Source organism: Mixophyes fleayi, chromosome 5, assembly GCF_038048845.1.
Source record: "Mixophyes fleayi isolate aMixFle1 chromosome 5, aMixFle1.hap1, whole genome shotgun sequence".
NCBI classification, from domain to species: Eukaryota; Metazoa; Chordata; class Amphibia; order Anura; family Limnodynastidae; genus Mixophyes; species Mixophyes fleayi.
Window position 1 is genome coordinate 114,665,564 of NC_134406.1, and position 20,877 is coordinate 114,686,440.

Genomic DNA, 20,877 nt, shown 5'->3' on the forward strand with positions numbered 1-20,877 from the left:
GTCATCTTAACATCACCCTATATAAATTATTTGCGTAACACTTTCATATATTTCACTTTTCCTTGGTCACCTTTCACATATGATTAGTATATAGTTAATTATAATTGTGAAATTATATAGTTTAATAATACTCAGCACACAGTGATTTAACTAAAATAGTGATATTCACTAAATTATCTTGACTATTCAATGTTATAATGTAGGTTTTCTAATTTGCATGCTCTTAAATAATGAAATATGTATAATCCATTCAATATTGTGCACTTAGTGAATAAAACAGTAATATTCATTTGGTTATTTAAAAGATTATTTTATGCTATAATATATGTCCTTGAATAAACATGCTCTTTAAAGTATGATCCATAATGTGACCCTTCTCAATTGAATATAGCAGTCTGATATACAACACTCTTATGGTTTACTTACAGAGCTAAATTTACTGCAAGATGATTTATTTCCTCTTTTTGGATGAAATATTATTTATGTTCTTTTAAGAACTCTTGTATAATTCCTGAACTAACTTTATATCATATTAAATTGGTATGCCACAATATACTGCATTTAATACATTAAGTAGCCACAGACCTTCTGACAACAACGGGTTAAAAACTGAATTCTTGTTATCCAATCTAACACTAGCAAATTGGTTCCTGAAACTTTAAAAGCCTCCTTTTTGAAGTCAGTTTTCCTTAACAAAGCTTAACAGCAAAATCTGCCTTGGTGAAACCTGTATTGGAAATTCTTTGCTATGCATGACTAATCCGCTTTATTGTAGGACATTGTGCCAACCCCAAGCAAGAAAACTTGACAAGTAGTTAGCAATTAACTCCCCTCACTGCATGTTTATTTATCCTTTTTATTTAACCTGCTTAACAACTAAGCTATGCCACAGCTCTGATTATCTAACTTTGTCCTGTGGATACTATATGTTTATTCCGAACAGTATTAGGATAGAAGAACTAAGCAATAGTAGCTTTGTTATGATTTAAACAGCTAACAACTTGTCATGTCAGCTGGATCTGAAACTAAACCAGTGTGACTGACATTTTGCTGTAGGAGTTACTTAAACAATATCAGAAAAGGATTATAATTAATTTGAACAAATATTTTTTTTTCATCAATAACTGATATAGGACAATATTACTGGAATATCAACATATAAGTAAATTATTGCTTATTTGGAGGTTGATTCCCTCTAAGCTGATTATTTAAGATACGGCGTTCTATTACATATAAATAAGTATAAGAGTCATGCACGGCAAGTTTTAAAACACTTGATTTTCACTTTTTCACATTTATATTTCGCTGCTTTTTAGAATCAAACTTTTTATCTTTTACTAATAAAAGTTATATTTTATTCCAATTACTTGGTACATGTGCATTTCAAATAAGAGACCCACCTTTAAAATCCAGTTTATTTTCTCTCTTTTTTGTTTACTTCTAAATATCACAAGTCCTCTGGACATAGGTTATCAATATTCTGACCAAACCCAGATATTCAAGAGAGCTCTATTCCTCTGGGGACCAACTGTGGACCAAAGCTGGAATAACTATATCCTGGTTAAGGTGAAGTTCAGAAATCACCTTCGCTAACATGAAGGCCTGGTCTAAAAGGACCACTCTATCCTTATGGAAAAGAATAGGTGACTTGCAGGACAAAGCTGCCAATTCTGAAAGAAAAACAAACAGTCTTCCAAGTAAGAAATTTTAATTCTACCTTATCCAAAGGTTCAAATGGTGAATGCTGTAACGCATCTAAAAACAAATTTAGATCCCATGGAGACCCAGAAAAAACATAAGGGGCATGCATGTGCAGGACCCCTTGTAAAAACATCTTGACATCTGGAAAAAGGGTCAGTCTTCTCTGAAAATAGGCAGAGAGAGAGCAGAAACCTTAACGTTTACAGAACTCAGGCTTAGCCCCATGTCCAGTCAGTCTTGTAAAAACATAAGGAGCCTGGGTGCCTGAAAGGTAGCAGTAGGAAAAACCCTTTCTCTCACCCCAGGCAATATAAAAGTCTTCACACTTTGTGGTAATTCTTGGCAGAATTCGGCTTTCTTGCCTTAAGCATGGTTTGGATTACCTTATCTGAAAAGCCCTTTCTTCTCAGAATTAGGGCTTCAGCAGCCACGCCATCAAAGCCAGCCACTTTAAATCCTTTGCTTAACAAATGATCTGCTGACATGGGGAGAACGAATGTGTACCAGGATCTTCACGGCCAATCTGAAGCCAGAGAAACACAGACCGCCTCTCTCATTTCCTTCTTCAGGACCCTCAGAAGCATTGTCACTGGTGGAAAGATGTAAATTAGGTGGAATTGCCAAGGGAGTGACATGGCATTTAATAAGACTACCCTTGGGTCTCCTGCCCTTGAACAAAACAGGTCCACTTTGTGGTTGAATTGTGATGACATCCTGTCGATGTCTGGCCAACACCACCTGCTCGCAATCTGGTGAAATACCTCTGAGTGAAGAGACCATTCTTCCAGGTGAACCGCCTGCCTGCTGAGAAAGTCTGCCTGCCAAATGGCTATTCCTGGAATAAAAACTGCCAATGATGACCTAAATGTTCCGTTCTGCCCACCGAAATATCCTGCTGGTCTCTCGTATGGTGGGATAACTTCTTGTCCCTCCTTGGTGGTTGAGGTATGCTAACGCTGTGTCCGATTGTATCTTTACAGAAGTTCCGTGCAACAAATATTCTGCACTGGACACTTTCCGCAACTCTAATACATGTATAGGGAGCCTTGATTGCTCTCGAATCTAAAGACCCTGAAAATAAACCTGACAGATGACAACCCCAAACCTCAGGGGCAGGCATTGGTAGTCAGCTGAGTCCACTCCTCCACTGTGAACTAGTGACCTCTGCTGAGGTTTTCCCTCCTCAGCCACTAAAAGGAGTGGGTCGCGCACCTTCGGAGAAAGGTGTATGACCTGACCGATTTGTTCCACTTGGAGAGTAGCTTCAATTAAAACAGTCTGGCACGAAAATGGGATCGCCTCTAACGTCAAAACCATCTTGCCGAGTACTCATGTAAAAAATAATCAACGTCTGTCTGTGAGCCAACAAGGGCCTTAGTATGTTTTCTTTCCGCCAGTAAGAGCACCCTCTGTTTCAGCATGTCAAAACAAATGCCCCAAAACAGCATTGGCTGAGACAGAATTAGATTGGATTTTTGGAGGTTTATAATCCACTCGTAGGACTCTAGAGTCTGAGTAGTCTCCAGCACGTGAACCTGAAGAACAGCTCCTAAATCTGACTTTATTAATATTGAGTGTCCAAATAGGGAAAAGTCTTTATTCCCATGGATTGTAGGAGCACTGCCATGAGAGGCATGATTTTGGTAAAAACCCTTGAGACTGTAGCGAGCCCAAAGGGAAGCGTCCGAAATTGGAAGTGGCGAGACTGAACGGTAAATCTTACAAGGCAATGATGTACTTCCCTAATAGGCACATGTAGACAATGCATCCTTGATATCTAAGGACACCATATACTCATTCATTTCCATGCAGTTCACCACCAATATCAGGGACTCCATCTTGAATCTGTCCTGACGGTGCTGGGTGTTTAGAGCCCTCAGATTCAAGATGTGCCTGAATGAACAGTCTGGTTTCTGGACAAGAAAAAGGTTTGAGTAAATACCTAAAGTTCTTTGGTGATTCAGGATGAGGACAACCATGCCTGATCCAATCAGAGCCTGCACAGACTCTCGCATGGCAAGACGTTTTGTCTTGTCTGCGGGAAACCCTGTAGAGAAGAATCTTCTAGGTGGGGGTCCAAGGAGGTCTATAATGTATCCTTGCGCCACAATCCCTCTCACCCAGGCATCCATGGTGGACTCCATATACTGGTCCCTGTAAAGAAGTAAACGGGCTCCCATCACATAAGACACTGGGTGGTCAGAAGCCCCTCATGCTGGGGATTTGTCAGGGAGTCTAACCCCTGGGCATTTGAACCCCCAGGGTTGTCTCGCCCTCTGCAAATTTCCCCTCGGGGCCGATATCCCGCCCAAAAACTGGCCATGGGCATACTGACCCCTGGTATTTCTGGATAGAACTCCCCTGAGAATCAAAAGGAGCGAAAGTTTGCTGCTATTGATTGTGGAGCATTGACAGTAAGGAACATGTTCTTGCCTCCTGAGTACTGACTAATAATTTTATCTACTCCGGTCCAAATAACACAACCCAGAAATGGATGGACTCTAAAGTAAGCTCGGACAAATTATTAGCTTCCCATGCTTTGAGCCAGGTAGCGCGACAAGCCAAAATTGCTAAAGCTGAAGTCTTAGCTGCAATCAAACCGGCATCTAGAGCCGCCTCTTGCAAAAACTCTGTGGTACCCTGATTCTGTTCCAACAATGGCATTAATTCAGATACCAGCCTACCAGCTTTCAAGGCCTTCTGAAAGCTGTTTCGACCACCTCTCTACCGGCCTTGTTAATTCATGCAGAAACTAAAATGGGTCCCAGAGAGCATGCACTCAACCTTACGGTCTTAACCATTCTTAATGTTTGCTGCATTAGGAATGGGAATAATTATTGTTTTAGACAACCTTGCGACCGAGGCATCCACCTTAGGAGGTACCTCCCACTTAACTGTATCCTCTAAGGGAAAAGGATAACAGTTCTGCAGCTTGTGGGACACCAGGAACTTATGGTCTGGTGTGGTTCATGCCTCACCCAGTAACTTCTCTAGTAGGGGAGAAGAAGGAAAAATACCTTTTTCTTAGCCTAGCTCTTAAACAGTGAGGTACCAGCAATATCTGGAACCGCCACATTTTGAATAACCAATACGAGGCATAATGCATGAATTAGATCATCCACCCCTTGTTGGGTGAAAGGATCCTCTTTAAAGTATGAAGAATCTTCCTCTGACCCACTAACAACTTCATTCTCGTATAAGGAGAAATCATCAGTATCCAACACCAATTCTTGCTGGGAAACCAAACCTCTGCGTTTGCGAGAGGCCAGAGGCATTGTCGGATCTAACATAACCTTTCCAAAGAAGAGGAAACTCTGGCTGAACCCTACACCGAAGTTGACCAACTTCTTGTTCATAGTGGCTCCTCCTGGGATGCCTCCATGAGACACGCTAGTCCCTGGAGGCATCCCCGAGCTAGCGAAAAGTGAACCTGTATAACAGACCTAAGCACGACAAACAGAGTTAACATCACTCATAAGAGAGGGGCTTGAACCGGTCTGCTTCTTCTGGCATGCCTCAGCCGCAGTGAAAGAGCATGCCAAAGAGGAGGGTCTAAGGCTTACCTTATGAAGCAACAGCCCTCTCCCCCATGCTCAGCAAAAAAAACGCTGACGTCCCAAAGATCAACCCCTTCCACCAAATTACTTCCTAGCAAGAGGTTTACCGTCATAGCATCCCTGAACGATCTGGCTTCAGGCTTTAATTAGTTAATAAAATCCTTTTTATGTCTCCTTTTTCAAATCAACAGAGCCAATATAACAAGGCTACTAACAGCTTGTGTGTAACTTGTGCTAATAAATCTCCCTCCCAGCACTCAGCTGGGAGAGAGCTCACTTGCCTTAGGCTGCTCTCCGGTGCACGAAGGTGCAGTAATTGCCTCCGCAGTTACTGCACAGGACTCCTAATCCCTACCTGTGATAGCAGTGAAAGGATTCTACCCCAGAAGCTCCATGATAGGAGCAGGGAGGCGGCATCTCCGCTCCGCATTCCTGCATTGCACAATCATCCTGCTGTGCGATACCTTCTGCTCCCCCCACCCCCCTGCAGCTACTCACCACCTCCCTTGCAGCTACTCACTGTGACTGTCACTGCCGGGCGGTTAAACAATGCCGCTATGCGGCTGTCGGCCGCGATCACACTAACTGCCATGTGAAGGGGAGGGAAGAGCTATTTAGTTAAAAATAAAACAAAAGGCTAAAAGCAGGCACACACAGTCTCCCGCTCTAAGATCACTTTGAAAAACTTATTAGGATCCGGGGGGGTGGGGGTAGGGAGAAGGAAGGGGAGGAGCTGCACCTAAGGAAGTTTGAAATTTCAAGTGCCCTCGCTCCTATACTACACAAAATACCTCAATATCTGGGTTCACCCAATAGGAGGACAGAGAAAGTGGGAATTGAATGGAACCCAGGTTTGGGTGAGAGATAGCCAGCAGCCATCAGAAGAAGCGCCGCCAATTAATGTGCATTATATTTTTAGTTTTCCAGAAAACACTCCAAATTTCAAATATCAAATCTAAGTTACATATCACAGACTATAACTGTAAAAAAAAAATAAAAAAAAAAATCTTACTTATTTAAGTTATTAACTTAAGAAAGGAAAGTTTTTTAGCGAACAGCATTTACAAATCTCCGGTGTTATTGTCACAAGTATAAAAACTCTTCCTTACCGATTTGCTGGAATCAGAATAAATCCCTAATGCTTTTTCTAAACATGTCCGGTAATTCTCCATACGAAGAGAAAAATCTCGATACCTTTTGTCCACCACAGTGATGCACTTTTTAATTTCTGATGAATGAGCATGTCCCTTTTCACAAAAACCGTCAGCCAGCTGTATCAACAATTTTACCCTCTCTTTTGTTTGCTGAAAGGACAGAGAACAAAATGTTTCATTGATCCCCATTAGCAACAATATTAAATAGTATACATACAAAGTTTTTTTTAGTTTTTAAAACAGGGTTTGATTTTACTTAATTTAGTATCAGAAAATGTGCAGGTTATCACAAACAGCTATTTTTGTGCCTACTTTGTGAGTTTTATATTTTAAACACTATAAATAATTATCACTTGAAAAGATGGAACATATGAGGATGGAATAAATGGATGTTTTCTGGAGATGTATAATAGGTAACCCTGGAATCTAGTTACAGTCTTCTTGATTCTGTACTTTCTGTCCCTCCAATACCCTGAATACCAATGCAGCTACAAAAAAGTAACATTTCAAATATAAAAATTTCCAGACACAAATCTTTAAAACCTAGTACTGAAATGAACATAAAGGGACTGTGGACAACAATACTTTCCCATATGTACAGGCTTTCTTGCTAGATGAGAAATATTATAAATCTATATTTACACTACACCTGATCTTAAATTAATTAATAATTTACTAATAATCACATCCAATGAAATAGAAGGACAGAATAAAAGCCTGTACACCACAAGAAAAAAGAAGGATTGTCCGATCTGTGCATAAATGAAATAAGCATGATCAAGGAAAAATGATTAAGGCATCCATATAAAAAAAATGAAAGAATTAAAAAGTGCTGTTTAAGAAAGGTTTTCTTAAAATTACCTTGGCTGTGATTTGAAACTCTTCATGTTCTTTTAACAGCTCTTGAGTATGCTGTATGGTAGAGCCTGTTGATGTATGAGTGGATAGATAAAATTCTCCATTATCATGGATCCATTCAAGTGCCTAAAAATGACAACAGCAGTTTTTTTTGTTAAATGGTTCTAAAAGGACTAAAATGCTTTGTTTTCAGGTAGTATAAACACAAGGAGTTAATGTTACATGAAATAAAAGTGGCAGAGGAGAAAAGCATTGTTCAGATAAAACGGAGAGTACAAAACATGAGTAACATTAAGAGGAAATACACAGATCAGCCACAACATTAAAACCACTGACAAGTGAAGTCAATAACATTAATTATCTCATTACAGTGGCACTTGTCAAGGGGTGGGATATATTAGGCAGCAAGTGAAGAGTCAGTTCTTGACGTTCATGTGTTGGAAGCAGGAAAAAAGAGGATTTTTACTCACCGTAAAATCAATTTCTCTTACTACACTGGGGGACACTGCGTTACATTGGGGGTATAGTAGGTGGGACTGGAGTTCGGCACTTAGAAAACTTGTTTGTTTCTCTGACTCCTCCCCCATTATGCCCCTCCTCTGTAGCTGACTTCAGTTTTGTATAACCAAGCCAGGAAGAGAGTAAAAGCAATTCAGAAAGCAACACTAAAGACAGCACTACTTTCAGAGCAAGGGAGGGCGCGTAGTGTCCCCCAGTGTAGTAAGAGAAATTGATTTTACGGTGAGTAAAAATCCTCTTTTCTCTATCCTACCACTGGTGGACACTGTGTTACATTGGGGAGCTACCAAAGCTGTGTGCAAGGGCGGGAATGCTCTGGAACGGCTGTGCACAATGTTTTGTGGCCAAAACCCTGCATTTGTGAATGCAAAGGCATGCAACAAAGAAACAATATGCAGCAGAAACAGACACTGCCACTCTGTACAACAGCGCCATTGAATGACGCTGTTATGGCGTTCAAAAAGCTGCAACCCTCCTGGAAAGTGCACTGTAAAAGTCACTGGAACCTGCAGAGGGGTACAGACAGAATGTTGTTCGTGATGCAGTGGCAAAAGACCACCTAGACCCTGTCCCCCCTACACTCTTTAGCGTTAGAGAGGCTAAAGGGGCATTACATTCCTAAACAGGAACTGTGCGAACAAGAGCACAAACAGACAATCTCCCGTCGGAGAAACGTTACACAAAATGAAGAAGCACAAGAATGATGTACCGCAATCCCTATGTCAGTGGAATGCAGGCACTAATCGTCATAACCAATAATGTCTCGTACAACGGGCCACTAATTTTCTAGTAAAGAAAATGAGGAAGAGCCATACACACTCTCGCCCCAGATCCCCTACGAGATGTGACATCCAAGGGAGCAGCCTGCATTGAGCTAACAACTCAATCCACTCAGTGATATCCAAAGGATCACCATATACACTGATGCAACAGCTTAAGCCACTCAGTGATATCTAAGGGAGCACTGATACAGTGCTTAAACCATTCAGAGATAAACAAGGGAGCACTCATTCCATGAGCTAAACGGCCTAATTAACTCAGCGATATCTGAGGGAGCACTCATATAGAGAGTTAACAACATAAGCCCGACATATATAACAGGAAGCACTCATACCATGAGCTAACAGCTTAACTAATTCAGAGAGTCACCGGAGGCCAAAGCAAGCCCCCTGATGACGAGAACTAGATTCCCTGGAAATTTACAACCAACCAAAGGTGGGCTGAGCATAAAGAAACCGCTTAAGCAAAACAACCTTCCGCTGAGCTAGACAGAAGAAGTAGGGCGGAGACCAAATTGAAGCCAGCTGGTAAAGAAAACCTTTTAAACATTCCTGAGTGGGACGTGTGAAATTCTAGGAATTAACACCAATCAAATATAGTTTCTAGCCCAAAGAAAACAGCTGAGGAAGAAGCTCTACAACTGAATTGAAGGTAGCAACCATCTCCCTGCAAGGATTCTCTAGCCGAAAAGGTTGGCCATCCGACGCCACAGCGTCAAACCAGATGATGAAAACAAAAGGAGCCGAACTACGAGATGAGGCCGCTCTGGAACCGGGAAAAGAGGGACAACAACACTGCTTTGCAAGACACACGGCGGACCACCAGACTAGCTGGGATGCGCCCCCTCCTAAAAACTCTTGAACCCCCACGAGGAAATTGGACCTGTGAATCACCTGTACACCCCCTAAGTTCTAGGGAGACCCGACTTGGCTATGGACAAATCCACCTGAGGGTCATTAGATTGAGAGCCGATAGAGAAAACAGGTTAACATGTGAAAAGAACCTGGGCTCCCTCTCAGAGAGCCCTATGACCTAACCAGGAGAGTGCCAAGGTATTACCCTGAGGTGACCCACTCTACCTGGTAAAGGATTGATTGCTAAGGCATTCGGCCCTCAATAATAATAAGCTGGTCTAGCTTGGCCCATAGTATGGCACAAGGAACACCCCTCCGACCATACACAGGTCGACCCTTATCCTGCATTAGAATACGGGAATTCCATAAGTGCTACAAATATGCAACAGCACTGCATTTTGAGACCGAATCTCTACAGGTTTTCTGACCCTCTGTACAAAAAGAACAACTGACTCACTAATAAAAACATTATGACTAAGCACCACCTGAAAGGTAAATTAGTGAATCAGGGCAGAGGGATACTATGCACGTCCAAAACAAGGAAAGCAGCCTCCCTTGAGGAGAATCTCCCTGTTGAGACATGGGAAATGTTACGAATAAGGAGAGCCAAAGATACAAGTAGAAACTTGGTATCCTATTTTGCAAAACAGACACTCCTGTTACTGAAAGGAAATTCTGCCAGGAGCATTTTGGAACTGTGTAGAAGAGAGATGAGCGTGTTCTTCGGTAGGAAGCTACTGAAAACCCCAATCTAGAAAATAAGGCATAAGCCAACGCTTCTAGTGTGGTAGAATAAGCGAAGAGCTGGGTAGGCTCAAAGTGACCACCTGTGAACCCAATAATGCAGCCCTGCTGCTTGCTGAGAGGCTGCAAGTATAATATTCTGGCTGAAAACGTCTAGCTGTAAGCTAAGCGTTGGGTGTAATAAATAACTTCCACCTCCGGGGAATGTCCCCAAACCTATGGATGTTTACCTGACTGCCACAGTACATAAACTATAACCACCGTTATAAGGCTAAGCCTGACTCGGGATGTGGCACCCTGACCTCAGATCAACAGAGAGGATCAACGGATTGCACACGTAAACATCATGGCCTGGTGTTGCTGACATAAAAAAAAGAAAGCACACCTACCGCCAGAAGCCTTTTGATACTCGTTTGTAATGGTGCAAATCGAGAGTTCCGATATTGGAACGTAGTCCTGTAAACATGTGGCTAACTATGGTATCATAGCTGAATAGCTGTATGCCTACCAGCTATGACGCTGCTGGGTGAATACAAACCACCCCATTAACCCTTAATGTGAATAAAGGCTAGAGAACTTCTTCTGTCCGAGAGCCGCTAGATAAAACCCTTTACCAGCCCCTGCTCTGTGTAGGACTTCTTTGTCTGCTCCCGCCGGGGACAGCAGAATTAAGAGAACTGAAGAGCCACAGGATTGTCACCAACAGGGATTATCTCCCTTGTATTGACTCTGGAGAGGTAGGGAAGGTGAAAATATAGCCAGTCTATTACTGTCTACCTGGTCTTTGTCAAAAGACAGACACCGAGCCAAAGATATGAGGAAAAACATTTTCCCAACTAGGATGTCACTAAGGCTTAGGTAGAAAATTGAAAACCAAGTATAGATTGTTGATTTGCAAATGCGAAAACTGTGTACAGTTTAAGCCGAGATTATCCACCTCGTGAGTGTAATCAGAAGGAATATTCCTCTTGTTAGTAAAACAAGATGGAGATAGACATCCTCTGGTGAGGAATGAACTACATCCTAATTCTGACTGTGGCAATAGTCAAAGATAAAATCCTCTCCATCTGTGGAAGATGGTGAACAACAGCATCTTTGCCCAGATGGTTTTATACCTGAAGAGCGTAATGCCGCTTCTGTGTTAGCGGACAGATATAAGCTGTGTGGGTGCTTAACCAGCAGAGTGTAGACATATGTAGAAGCATGAAAAAGGGTATACTCACGTACCATTTCGAACTTAAAAATCACCTTAATGTGTTCGGCCACCAGAAGAGACAGTGATTTAGACCAGACCTGTTTCTGCAAAACAGCTGACACCGAAATAGGAGCACCCTGTTTGTAGACCCTAGCCCCGCAGTCTGTGCCGAGGCATTTGGGCTAAGCTGTGGAAAAGATAATTTAAAAATTACATTTCGCACATATATAATGACACTCCTATTTCCCAGTTGATCCATTAGAAAACATAAGGAAATGGTAGGCAAAGTAACAGGAAATAAGATTGTCTAACAATTATTTAGAAGACACATATACATATAGATATACATAAATACATATATATACATTTTTGAGTGTAGCAACCAGCGAGTATTCTACTCCTGGAAGACTCACCTATTGTAACCTGATACAACAGTAAGAAAAAAGACACAGAATAAATCTGTTCTATCTTTTAAACAGGTAATATATATATATGTGCTATTAGGGAGACTGCCCCCACAACACCATGTATTCAAAACAGTGTATATATCAGATGAGCCACAGCTCCTGATGTCACATACATATATACATTTACGCACACATATACACATTGCAATACAGACCAACCAGCCTACCACGGGATAACACTGTATATTATTTTTGTGCCACATAAATAATGTAGAGCATATAAAACAGCGTGTTTATTACCCCTTAGGTAATTCCTGAGACATACCGCATATTTGGGAAACTGTATAAAAGTTAACCACAATACTTGGGAACACAGGCTATACGTAGCAAAAGGGATTGTATATATACGAAACTCCCTTTACCAGACTTATGGAAAAAGTCCATCCCCAGTCAACATATGGAATATTATACAGATATGTATTCCCATATCAATGTATATCTGCCTGAAAAGCAAAATATGTCACAGGAGGATAGGAAACTACCAATATTATCTAATAGGTAATCCTATAATATATACAGCAGTCACAGGATCCTGAAAGAAAGGTCCTGACTGTGTGGCAAACAGGCTGACAATCGTTTAAAAATAATATTAAAAACGATACCACATTACCCGGTGAAGAGAGGCAGAGTCAGGAACAGCATGCACTTGATGTGTGTGCTCCGGATCCAAGATGGCCGCCATTCTCGCCATTAGGAAGAGAGAGAGAGGAGGAGGTGTACTCCCCTCCCTTAACATGGCCACCTCTGCTCACCGCCGCTCAGCCCATATACAGAATATGGCTGCAGCTGATAGAAGTGAGAACCGCCGCGCTGCCATGCTCAGGGTGCGTGCGGTCTCACTGACAAATGTAATCGCCTCCAGAGAGAGAGCGATTCTTGTCCTTCTCCCCCGCTGCTCGTTGTCTAGGGGCGGAGGAAGGGGGAGGCTGCCGGCAAGTCTGCGGGTGGAGAGGAGAGGCAAAGACATCTTCACTCCCGCCCGCTTAAACGTGGCCGTCTATAAGGCCGAATATAATAAATACATGTCCCAAATAAAGCTGCCTTTAAAGGCATACTTGTAAATAAAACATGGCCCCTTTGCTCATTCTTTCTAGGGGTAGACTGCCAGCAGAGGTGCGAAGGAAGCGTGCTGAAGAGCTGCTTACCTGCGCTGGAACTCAGAGCGAAGGAATCCCCAGGACTATTCACTCCTCTCTGGGTCTTTGCATGGAGTCCAGCGCTGCACCTGAAAAAGAACAAGAATAAAAACAGGAAAACCTAATGCTAAACTAAGTATAGGCAGGAGCCTATACAGAAGTGACCTTTCTCCAGAAGGCACTTACAACAACTGAAGTCAGCTACAGAGGAGGGGCATAGTGGGGGAGGAGTCAGGGAAACAAACAAGTTTTCTAAGTGCCTAACTCCAGTCCCACCTACTATACCCCCAATGTAACGCAGTGTCTCCCAGTGGTAGGATAGAGAAATGAGCAAGTGTAAGGGTCTGAGTGACTATGACAAGGGCCAAATTGTGATGGCTAGAAAACTGGGTCAGAGAATCTCCAAAACGATAGGTCTTGTGCGGTGTTCCCAATATGCAATGGTTAGTGCCTACCAAAAGTGGCACAAGGAAGGAAAGCCGGTAAACCGGCGACAGGGTCATGGGCAACCAAGGCTCATTGATGCATGAGTGGAGCGAAAGCTAGCCAGTCTGGTCCAACCCCACAGAACAGCTACTGTAGCACAAAACAAGACAAAGATATGGAGACCCCACCTCACAACTTACAGGACGTAAAGCATCTTCTGCTAACGTTTTGATGTCAGATACCACAGGACACTTTCAGAGGTCTTGTGGAAGCCATGCCTCGATGGGTAAGAGCTGTTCTGGTCAGAGCTGTTCTGGCAGCACAAGGGGGGCATAAGGCAAGTGGTTTTAATGTTGTGGCTGATCGGTGTATAAGAAATGGGTATACAGTTCGGCTGCCTACACACAAAATTTGCATTTCTGTACAATGTGATTAGAGACCAACAAATTAAAATCAAATTTTATAAAATTGTTCTGGTAAATATTTGTCTGGCTCTGCATTTGGCTGCAGAATTTCCAAAGTCATTCCGCAGAGTAGCTAAGCAAAATTGAAACTAAAATAATTTATATTTATAACAAAAACACAATATTGCAGCACTGTGAAGTTCTACCGCAGAACTCTATTAAATGTTGCTATCAATTTGTTCATGTTTAAATCACATTGACATACATGTTATGATCATATTATTTTAATACAAACTCTTTTATTCATACCATTCATCAAAAGGGAAGACTATTTTTTTTGCATTTTGACCTGATAGAGAATAGATGTATTTAAAATGAATTGCACGATTAAAGTATCATTTGATCAAATTAGATTGACTGTTACCATTGCATGTTTAGACTTTTAAACAATAAAAAAAAAAAATTATATGGAATAATGAAATTATGTCTGTAGCCTGTTCATATGAAAACAAGGAAAAACAAATACCAAAATACACATACATTACATATGAAGCATAAAATAAAAGTTAACCTGACATAAGGTGTGTACAAATAGACAACTTCGAAAAAGCCTTATTGAAGTTTGAAAAAAACAGTGATTAACTGATTAATATGACAAACACTGTTTTGATACTCACTACATGCCAATTATTCACATAGTCACCCATTCCCCTTCACAGAGCCGTAACGACGGCGGTGCGGGCGGTGCGACCGCCCAGGGCGCAAGCCCAAGGGAGCGCAGCCGCCCGATACCAACCTCTGTGCCCAGATATATCGCGGTTCCACAAGCTCCCCTACAAGCAATATTCCCGGTATCAAAAGCAGTGCAGTGAAACGCATATGCGTTCCACCGAAAGCAGGAAGTTCGGCATTTGGAACGCATTTGCGTTCCAAATGCCGAACTTCCTGTAATTGGAACGCACATGCGTTCCACTGCGGAAAGGCAAGAGGCTGAAGAAAAAATATCTCCCCCCGCCCCCACCCCCACGCCCACTGTGTGGACAACCAAGTCATTGTCCAGAATGTCAGTCTGCATACACCTAAGGACATATCAGAAGTACTTAAGATGATTATGGACTTTCTTATGCTTTCTAATGGTTAGTAAAGTGGTTTTAATTGATTTTCATCTGACATTGTGGTACTATCTCTCAGCTCCCTGCTAGGTTTAGATGTTTATAGACAGCTGCAAGAAATAATTATAACCTTATTTCCCTGTCCTCCTCAACTGCTTTTTATTAATGAAGTTCAATAATCATATTTCGAAATCTGAGTTTTGCAAAGTATCTGTTAACAAGCACGGTAAGCTCGACCATGAGACTGGCTCCACATGTAAAATATTATGTAAAATAATCCAAATGTATATTACAATTTGTGGGTCATTCGTTATTACTGATAATGGCATTTATAAGGAATGCCCTGCAGGGTGCTACAAATTAAATAAATGGCTGAAAAGCACATGAGAAAATCAATGTATCAAACGTTGCAGGAGGCCATACAAGCTAATACATTAAAGTCATCTAAGGGTGGTAAATGCTTTAAATGTTACTATTGCTAGATTAAAATAATTATGACTTAATAATAGATGACATGCCAAATATTATTATTATTATCATGAAACTGAATTTCTTGACAAATCAATGCAGATTCTGACCCCTTTGCAGAGCTGTAACTAGGCATGTGTGGGTGGTGCCATCGCCCAGGGGCGCAAGCCCAAGGAGGCGCAGCAGCTACCTGGCACTGAATTAGACTGAGACTTTCCCGCAGAATTCTTTAAGTAAAGTGCTGGCCACACCCCCACATTAGGTTGGCCACACCCACTTGGCAAATGTCACTCCCATTTAGATGGGGGGCGCCAGTGCCCTGTCTCGCCCAGGGCACTAAAATGTCTAGTTACGGCACTGCCCCTTCATCCCAATTTGCGGAGCGCAACTTCTACACTGCAAGACTTTTCTGCAGCACAGCAGTCACACTACCCACCCTCCACTTTTGGTTAAAGAAAACAGACAACAAAAAAAAAAAAAAAAACACAGATGGGAGATTTACATTCCAATCTAGTCAACAGAACATGCACCACCACACTCAGTGACCACCTGAAGAGAAATACCCTTTAAAGTAACAGTGTACCACAGCAGGTCTACTCAATGAAATCCTCTACAAAGGGGGTAGACAGAAGCAGGTAAGATTATATAATAACAAATCATGAGAAGTAGGGGGAAAAAATATCATATCTTTGTGTCAACTAGTCATTAATAAGCCACTCAATGTAGATCAAATTGGCCTGAAAGAGCCAAGACAGCCCAAAGCACAAATCCTTTGGCCACATTTTGATGAGAGAAAAAAAAATCCTGTGTGTGCAATCATTGGGTAATTGACAATAATAGGCTCCCACAATTGTGATACAATTATTCAGCTTGAATGCAAAACGACCAGATAGGTGCACTTTCATTACTCATCTATTATGCAATATAATTATTAGGGTTAAACCATTAAACATTATAATGTCTGTTTACTTTTCATTGTGCTGTTGCATGGACAGCATAAGAGCAATTCATAGAAATCTACTGATCTCTATCCTGCACTATTTCCTCTGCTGCTTTCTTTTGCTTTGCTCTAGAAGGCAAATAAAGAAAACTAGCCTAGAGGAGTCCTTTTAGAAAAAGACATCATAAAGGCGTATGGTACTAATCTTACATCACTTTGTCTGATACTGCAGTCTCTGTGCTTTTACAGAACGCAAATCAGCATATTTGGATACAGGCATTATGGAACTTAGAAACCACTTTGGTCTGAAAGTAAGGTTAAAACAGTTCTGTCTTCATGAAAGATCACCAGAAATGGAGACGTACAAGACAGAGCCACCAGCTCTGAAACTCTCCAAGCTGTGGAAATCGCTAAAAGAAAGGTTATATAAGGATGTAAGAATCCATTGACATGGCATCTACCAACAATGCCTTTGAATCACTTGTCCTAGAGCAGTAAAGCTCAATTTGTGGTTTAGCCTTGATGCCATCATATCAACATCTGACTGACATATCTTTCCACAATCTGAAAACAGACCTCCAGATAAAGGGATCATTCCCTGGGATGTAGGGAATGTCTGCTGGAAAAGTCTAATTTCCAACATTTCACCCCTTGAATGAATCCTGCTGTGATAGTTGATAGATTTTGCTCTATCCAATGAATGGTTTCTCTCCTCTCCAGTTAGCTCTAGGTGACTGCTGATGATTAAAGTACATCACAGATATGGCATTGTTGAATTAGGACTCTTCTTCGCAACAACTGGGGTCCTCTGACTAGAGTGCTGAACACCACTCTGAGATAGAGTACAATTATCAGAGCTTTGCCTCCCCTGGCGCCCAAAGACCCTGAAATAGGCACTGAAGTGTGACAGCCCCCAGCTCTGACAGCTGCTGTTCATTGTCACAATTATCCAGTCACAGATGGTGAAGGGGTGAACCCTGTTGTAATTGTCACTCCTCTACCACCAGAGAATCAACACACACAACCTGGGAGAAAGTCTGATGAACTGGCTGATCAGAGGATGGTGTGACTTGTTACATTTCTATATTAACTATCTGGAACTCACTCAAGTGGAACCGTGCAAAATGCACAACATCAAAGGTCAAGATCATCTACCTTAATTATCATGACTATTATGCACAAATGAACCAATGCCAGTATGCGAGCTAACAGGGAAATTACAATCCCTGTTAGGAAAAGAAACTTGACCTATGGCAAGTACACCTTCAGCTGATGGGTGTTGAGCAGCAGCCCCAGGAAGGTGTTAATTTGGGTTTCTTTTAGTTGAGGCCTAAGGTCTGGGGCATCTAATGTGCATGGGTCTGGAGTAGGGGTCGGGGATCCAGCCTTGATCAGCAGTTCTTCAGGAAGAAAATGACAGTAATCCACCTGGACCATAGAAGGGCAGCCATAACTGCTATGATTTTAATAAACATTCCAGGCACTGCCACCAGGCCAAAAGTTTAAGACAAAAATTGAAAATGATGGGACTGAACAGCAAATCTGAGAAGATACTGGTGTCCCCCCCAGATTGAAACACACAAGTGTGTGTCCTTGATGCCCATGGAGACCCTGAACTCATCCTTTTCCATGCTGAATATGACAGATCTCTAACACATTCATCTGAATTTGGATAGTAAGTAATTTCAGGTTCAAAAGGGGTCCTGAAAATTGGTCTGTTATCTGAATTAAGAAGAGATTTGTGAAAGAGAGGACAGGAACAACTACTCTGAAAGGATCAAGGATTGCATCCCGTAGAACAAAACATTTTTTGTCACCAGGAAGATTGGTGGTAAAACACGATGTGGGTGGGGGACTTCAGGAAATCGATGCTATGTCCCACCTTCCTCTTACTGGATACCAAAGGTAAAATCGATCCACTGATCCCAGAATAGAAACAGTCAGGCTTCCATCATGACCATTCTCGGATGGGTGGCCAGCCTTTCATGCAGTCTGCTTGTCAGAGGGCTTGGGATCCGGATGTCCGAGCTTGTTTTCTCTGCCGACTCCACAAGGATTACAAGATTGTCCTCCTGGCTTTTCCTGGAGAATGAGGGCCCTTCAATCTGGCGAAATTGAGTGGAGAAATATACCACCCCCCCAATCCCTTGGGTATTTGGACACCTCACGGAAGTGCATCAGCATGGTTTTCAAATCTTGTCTTACCAAACTATATTATTAACCTTAGTTGAAGCTAAAACGGGTCTTAAAAGGTAACCTTCCAATTTGTGCTATCCCTTAAGGTAGCAGCATTCAGGATCTGGAGGGCGGTGGTTTTAGAAAGATATGCTATTGTGAACATCTACTCTCTAGGGAGAGGATAAAGGGACTGAAACCTACGATCAGGTTTGGTCCACACTGTGTATAAAAGTTTTTCCAACTGAGGGACAGGAAACAGTGTTTCTTATTTCTCTTAAAAAGCAGATGATTGGGAAACTCCAACTCCTCACTCTCCTGAACATTTAGTGCTCAAACTAAATCATCTACTCCTTGCTTCGTATTGGAATCCTCGTTCAAAAAAGAGATAACCTCAGTGTCAAAATCTACAGCCCCTTCCTCACCATCCTCTTGGGAGGAAAATTCAACGCATGAATCGACCCAGGACCGAAGAACCGCCAGAAACCTGACGTGTAAATGTTCTAGAAATGGTACCAGGTTCAATGATCTTTTCATACTAAGGAAGACAACTTCACCAGACACTAAGCGCAAGCTGGCTCAACTGGTGCTGCAGGTGAGGAGAGCCTGAAGGGACCTGTTCCAGAGCCCCAAGAGAAGAAAGATCATTTTGCTAGGTTTATGTGAAAGAAGCGGAGGAGGGTAAAACTCTGCTCGGCTCTCTGGGAAGTGCGGAGAGTTGCGCAAGCTCTGCATTGAACTAGGCTAAGGCTCTGCAATATCAATGGGAAACCTCCAGACTGGACACTAGGTAATTTGGAGACACCAGCGCAGGGAAAAAAAAAACAAAACAGGCGATCTGACTCATCCAGGCATAGCCTGGGAAATATTTCCACAGTACCAGACATGGAAAAAAGGTAAAGAAAAATAAATAAAATAAAGTAGACAACTGCAGTGCTAAAGTGGATGTGAAAGTGCAAAAAAGACACAAAGTCCAGAGAAGACACTGCAAAACCCACCCATCACACATTACTTTCCTGGAGATGTAGAAGGAAGAAGGGGAGAAGTAGGAGAGTTTCTGGCTGCTGTGCCTCTTTTAGCAGTCTTTGCCTCAGAGACTGCATCCAGCAGCTGTGCGAAGAAGCAGAAAGTTATATCAAATTAAAAAAATAGATTTAAAATAAATTATGCTTTCTGGATGGCAGTGGAAGCCATAGAAAATTGTGCCAAACTCCAGAGAGCACTTTGAATAAATGGATGGTTCCACTATACACCCAACACTCCAATGTTCCCCACATGATGAAAGAGAAAACTAGTTTATCATGATTGTGTACATAATATTAACACTTAAAATATCATATTTTTCCCTTTACAGTCTTTAAAACTATCTGGTCTCCAGATAAATGATACCACATATCGAAAAAGCCTTTCAAATATGCAAGTCAAAGCACATATAAGCCAGGAACATTTCCATTTACTTGTAACATTTAGGAAAAAGAGCAATAAATAGCATTTACATTTAAATAACTAACTTACATTTAAGTAAACAAGAGCAATAAAAGACTAACACTTCTATGCCACAAAACTTACAATGTAAAATGTATAGATAATTTTTTATGGTTTTTTGTTGTTTTTTTTTCATTTTAAAAAGATACTTGAACTTTTGACACATCTAACCTGTTTGGCACTTCTTTCAAACACTACATATTGCTGACAGTGGTCTAGTCGCCTTTTCCTTAGGGTCCAATAATGGAGCACTCTGTTTTCCCTCTGAAACAATTCATTTAAGATATCTGAAAACACATGGAAAATAGTAACGTCAACAAAAAAATAAAACAGGTAAATATTACAAAGTAGTGTTCTAAATGTAGGAGATGTGAAAATAGAGGTTCAAGTGGAAGAAGCGATGTGATCTGGTGAGCTACAGTGATGTCTGTATAAGTAAAAAGTACCAAAAATAAACATTATTAATGATAAATAAGTTTTAAATTAAGTAATACTGCATTATAAATAAAGCTTTACTCCAAGGATAGAGCATATATAATGCTTCTGTAATGTAAGCGATTAATAATTTATGGATGCATTTTCGCATTTGAAGAAAAAGTGTATTAGGTGCACACAATAATGAAATATGCTTCATATGTCTGTGATAGAAGCCCATGTTTTGTGTATGGAAACGTGTTTAGAAACTTTTGAAGGCAAACATACTTTCATTTGGCCAGCAGGTTGCAATGTCTGGAAATAATTTTCTGAATTTGCCAACTATGGCCATTTCTTCAGACATGTGAAAACTACTTTTCTGGTGTGCGTACCCCAGTATGATGGTGAAAATGTTTACATGACTTGATTAAAGCTTTTATCACAGAAGCATTCTAAATTTCATTCAGTGACACATAGCAATTCATTTA

General features: G+C 41.4%; 1 protein-coding gene across 13 annotated transcripts in view; it reads right to left on the reverse strand.

Annotated features, from left to right (window-relative positions):
• Window positions 1-20,877, reverse strand: part of TRIO (trio Rho guanine nucleotide exchange factor) — a 535,982-nt gene that overhangs the window by 350,458 nt on the left and 164,647 nt on the right. For all 13 annotated transcript variants that reach the window (XR_012692805.1, XR_012692806.1, XR_012692804.1 and 10 more), the window contains exons 20-22: window positions 20,147-20,262; window positions 7,274-7,396; window positions 6,368-6,562 (exon numbers count right to left, since the gene is read on the reverse strand). Coding sequence is in view for 4 of the 13 variants with exons in the window: in XM_075212723.1 (XP_075068824.1) it covers window positions 6,368-6,562; window positions 7,274-7,396; window positions 20,147-20,262 (434 nt within the window). In the remaining 9 variants the exon portion in view is untranslated. The remainder of the gene's footprint in view (window positions 1-6,367; window positions 6,563-7,273; window positions 7,397-20,146; window positions 20,263-20,877) is intronic.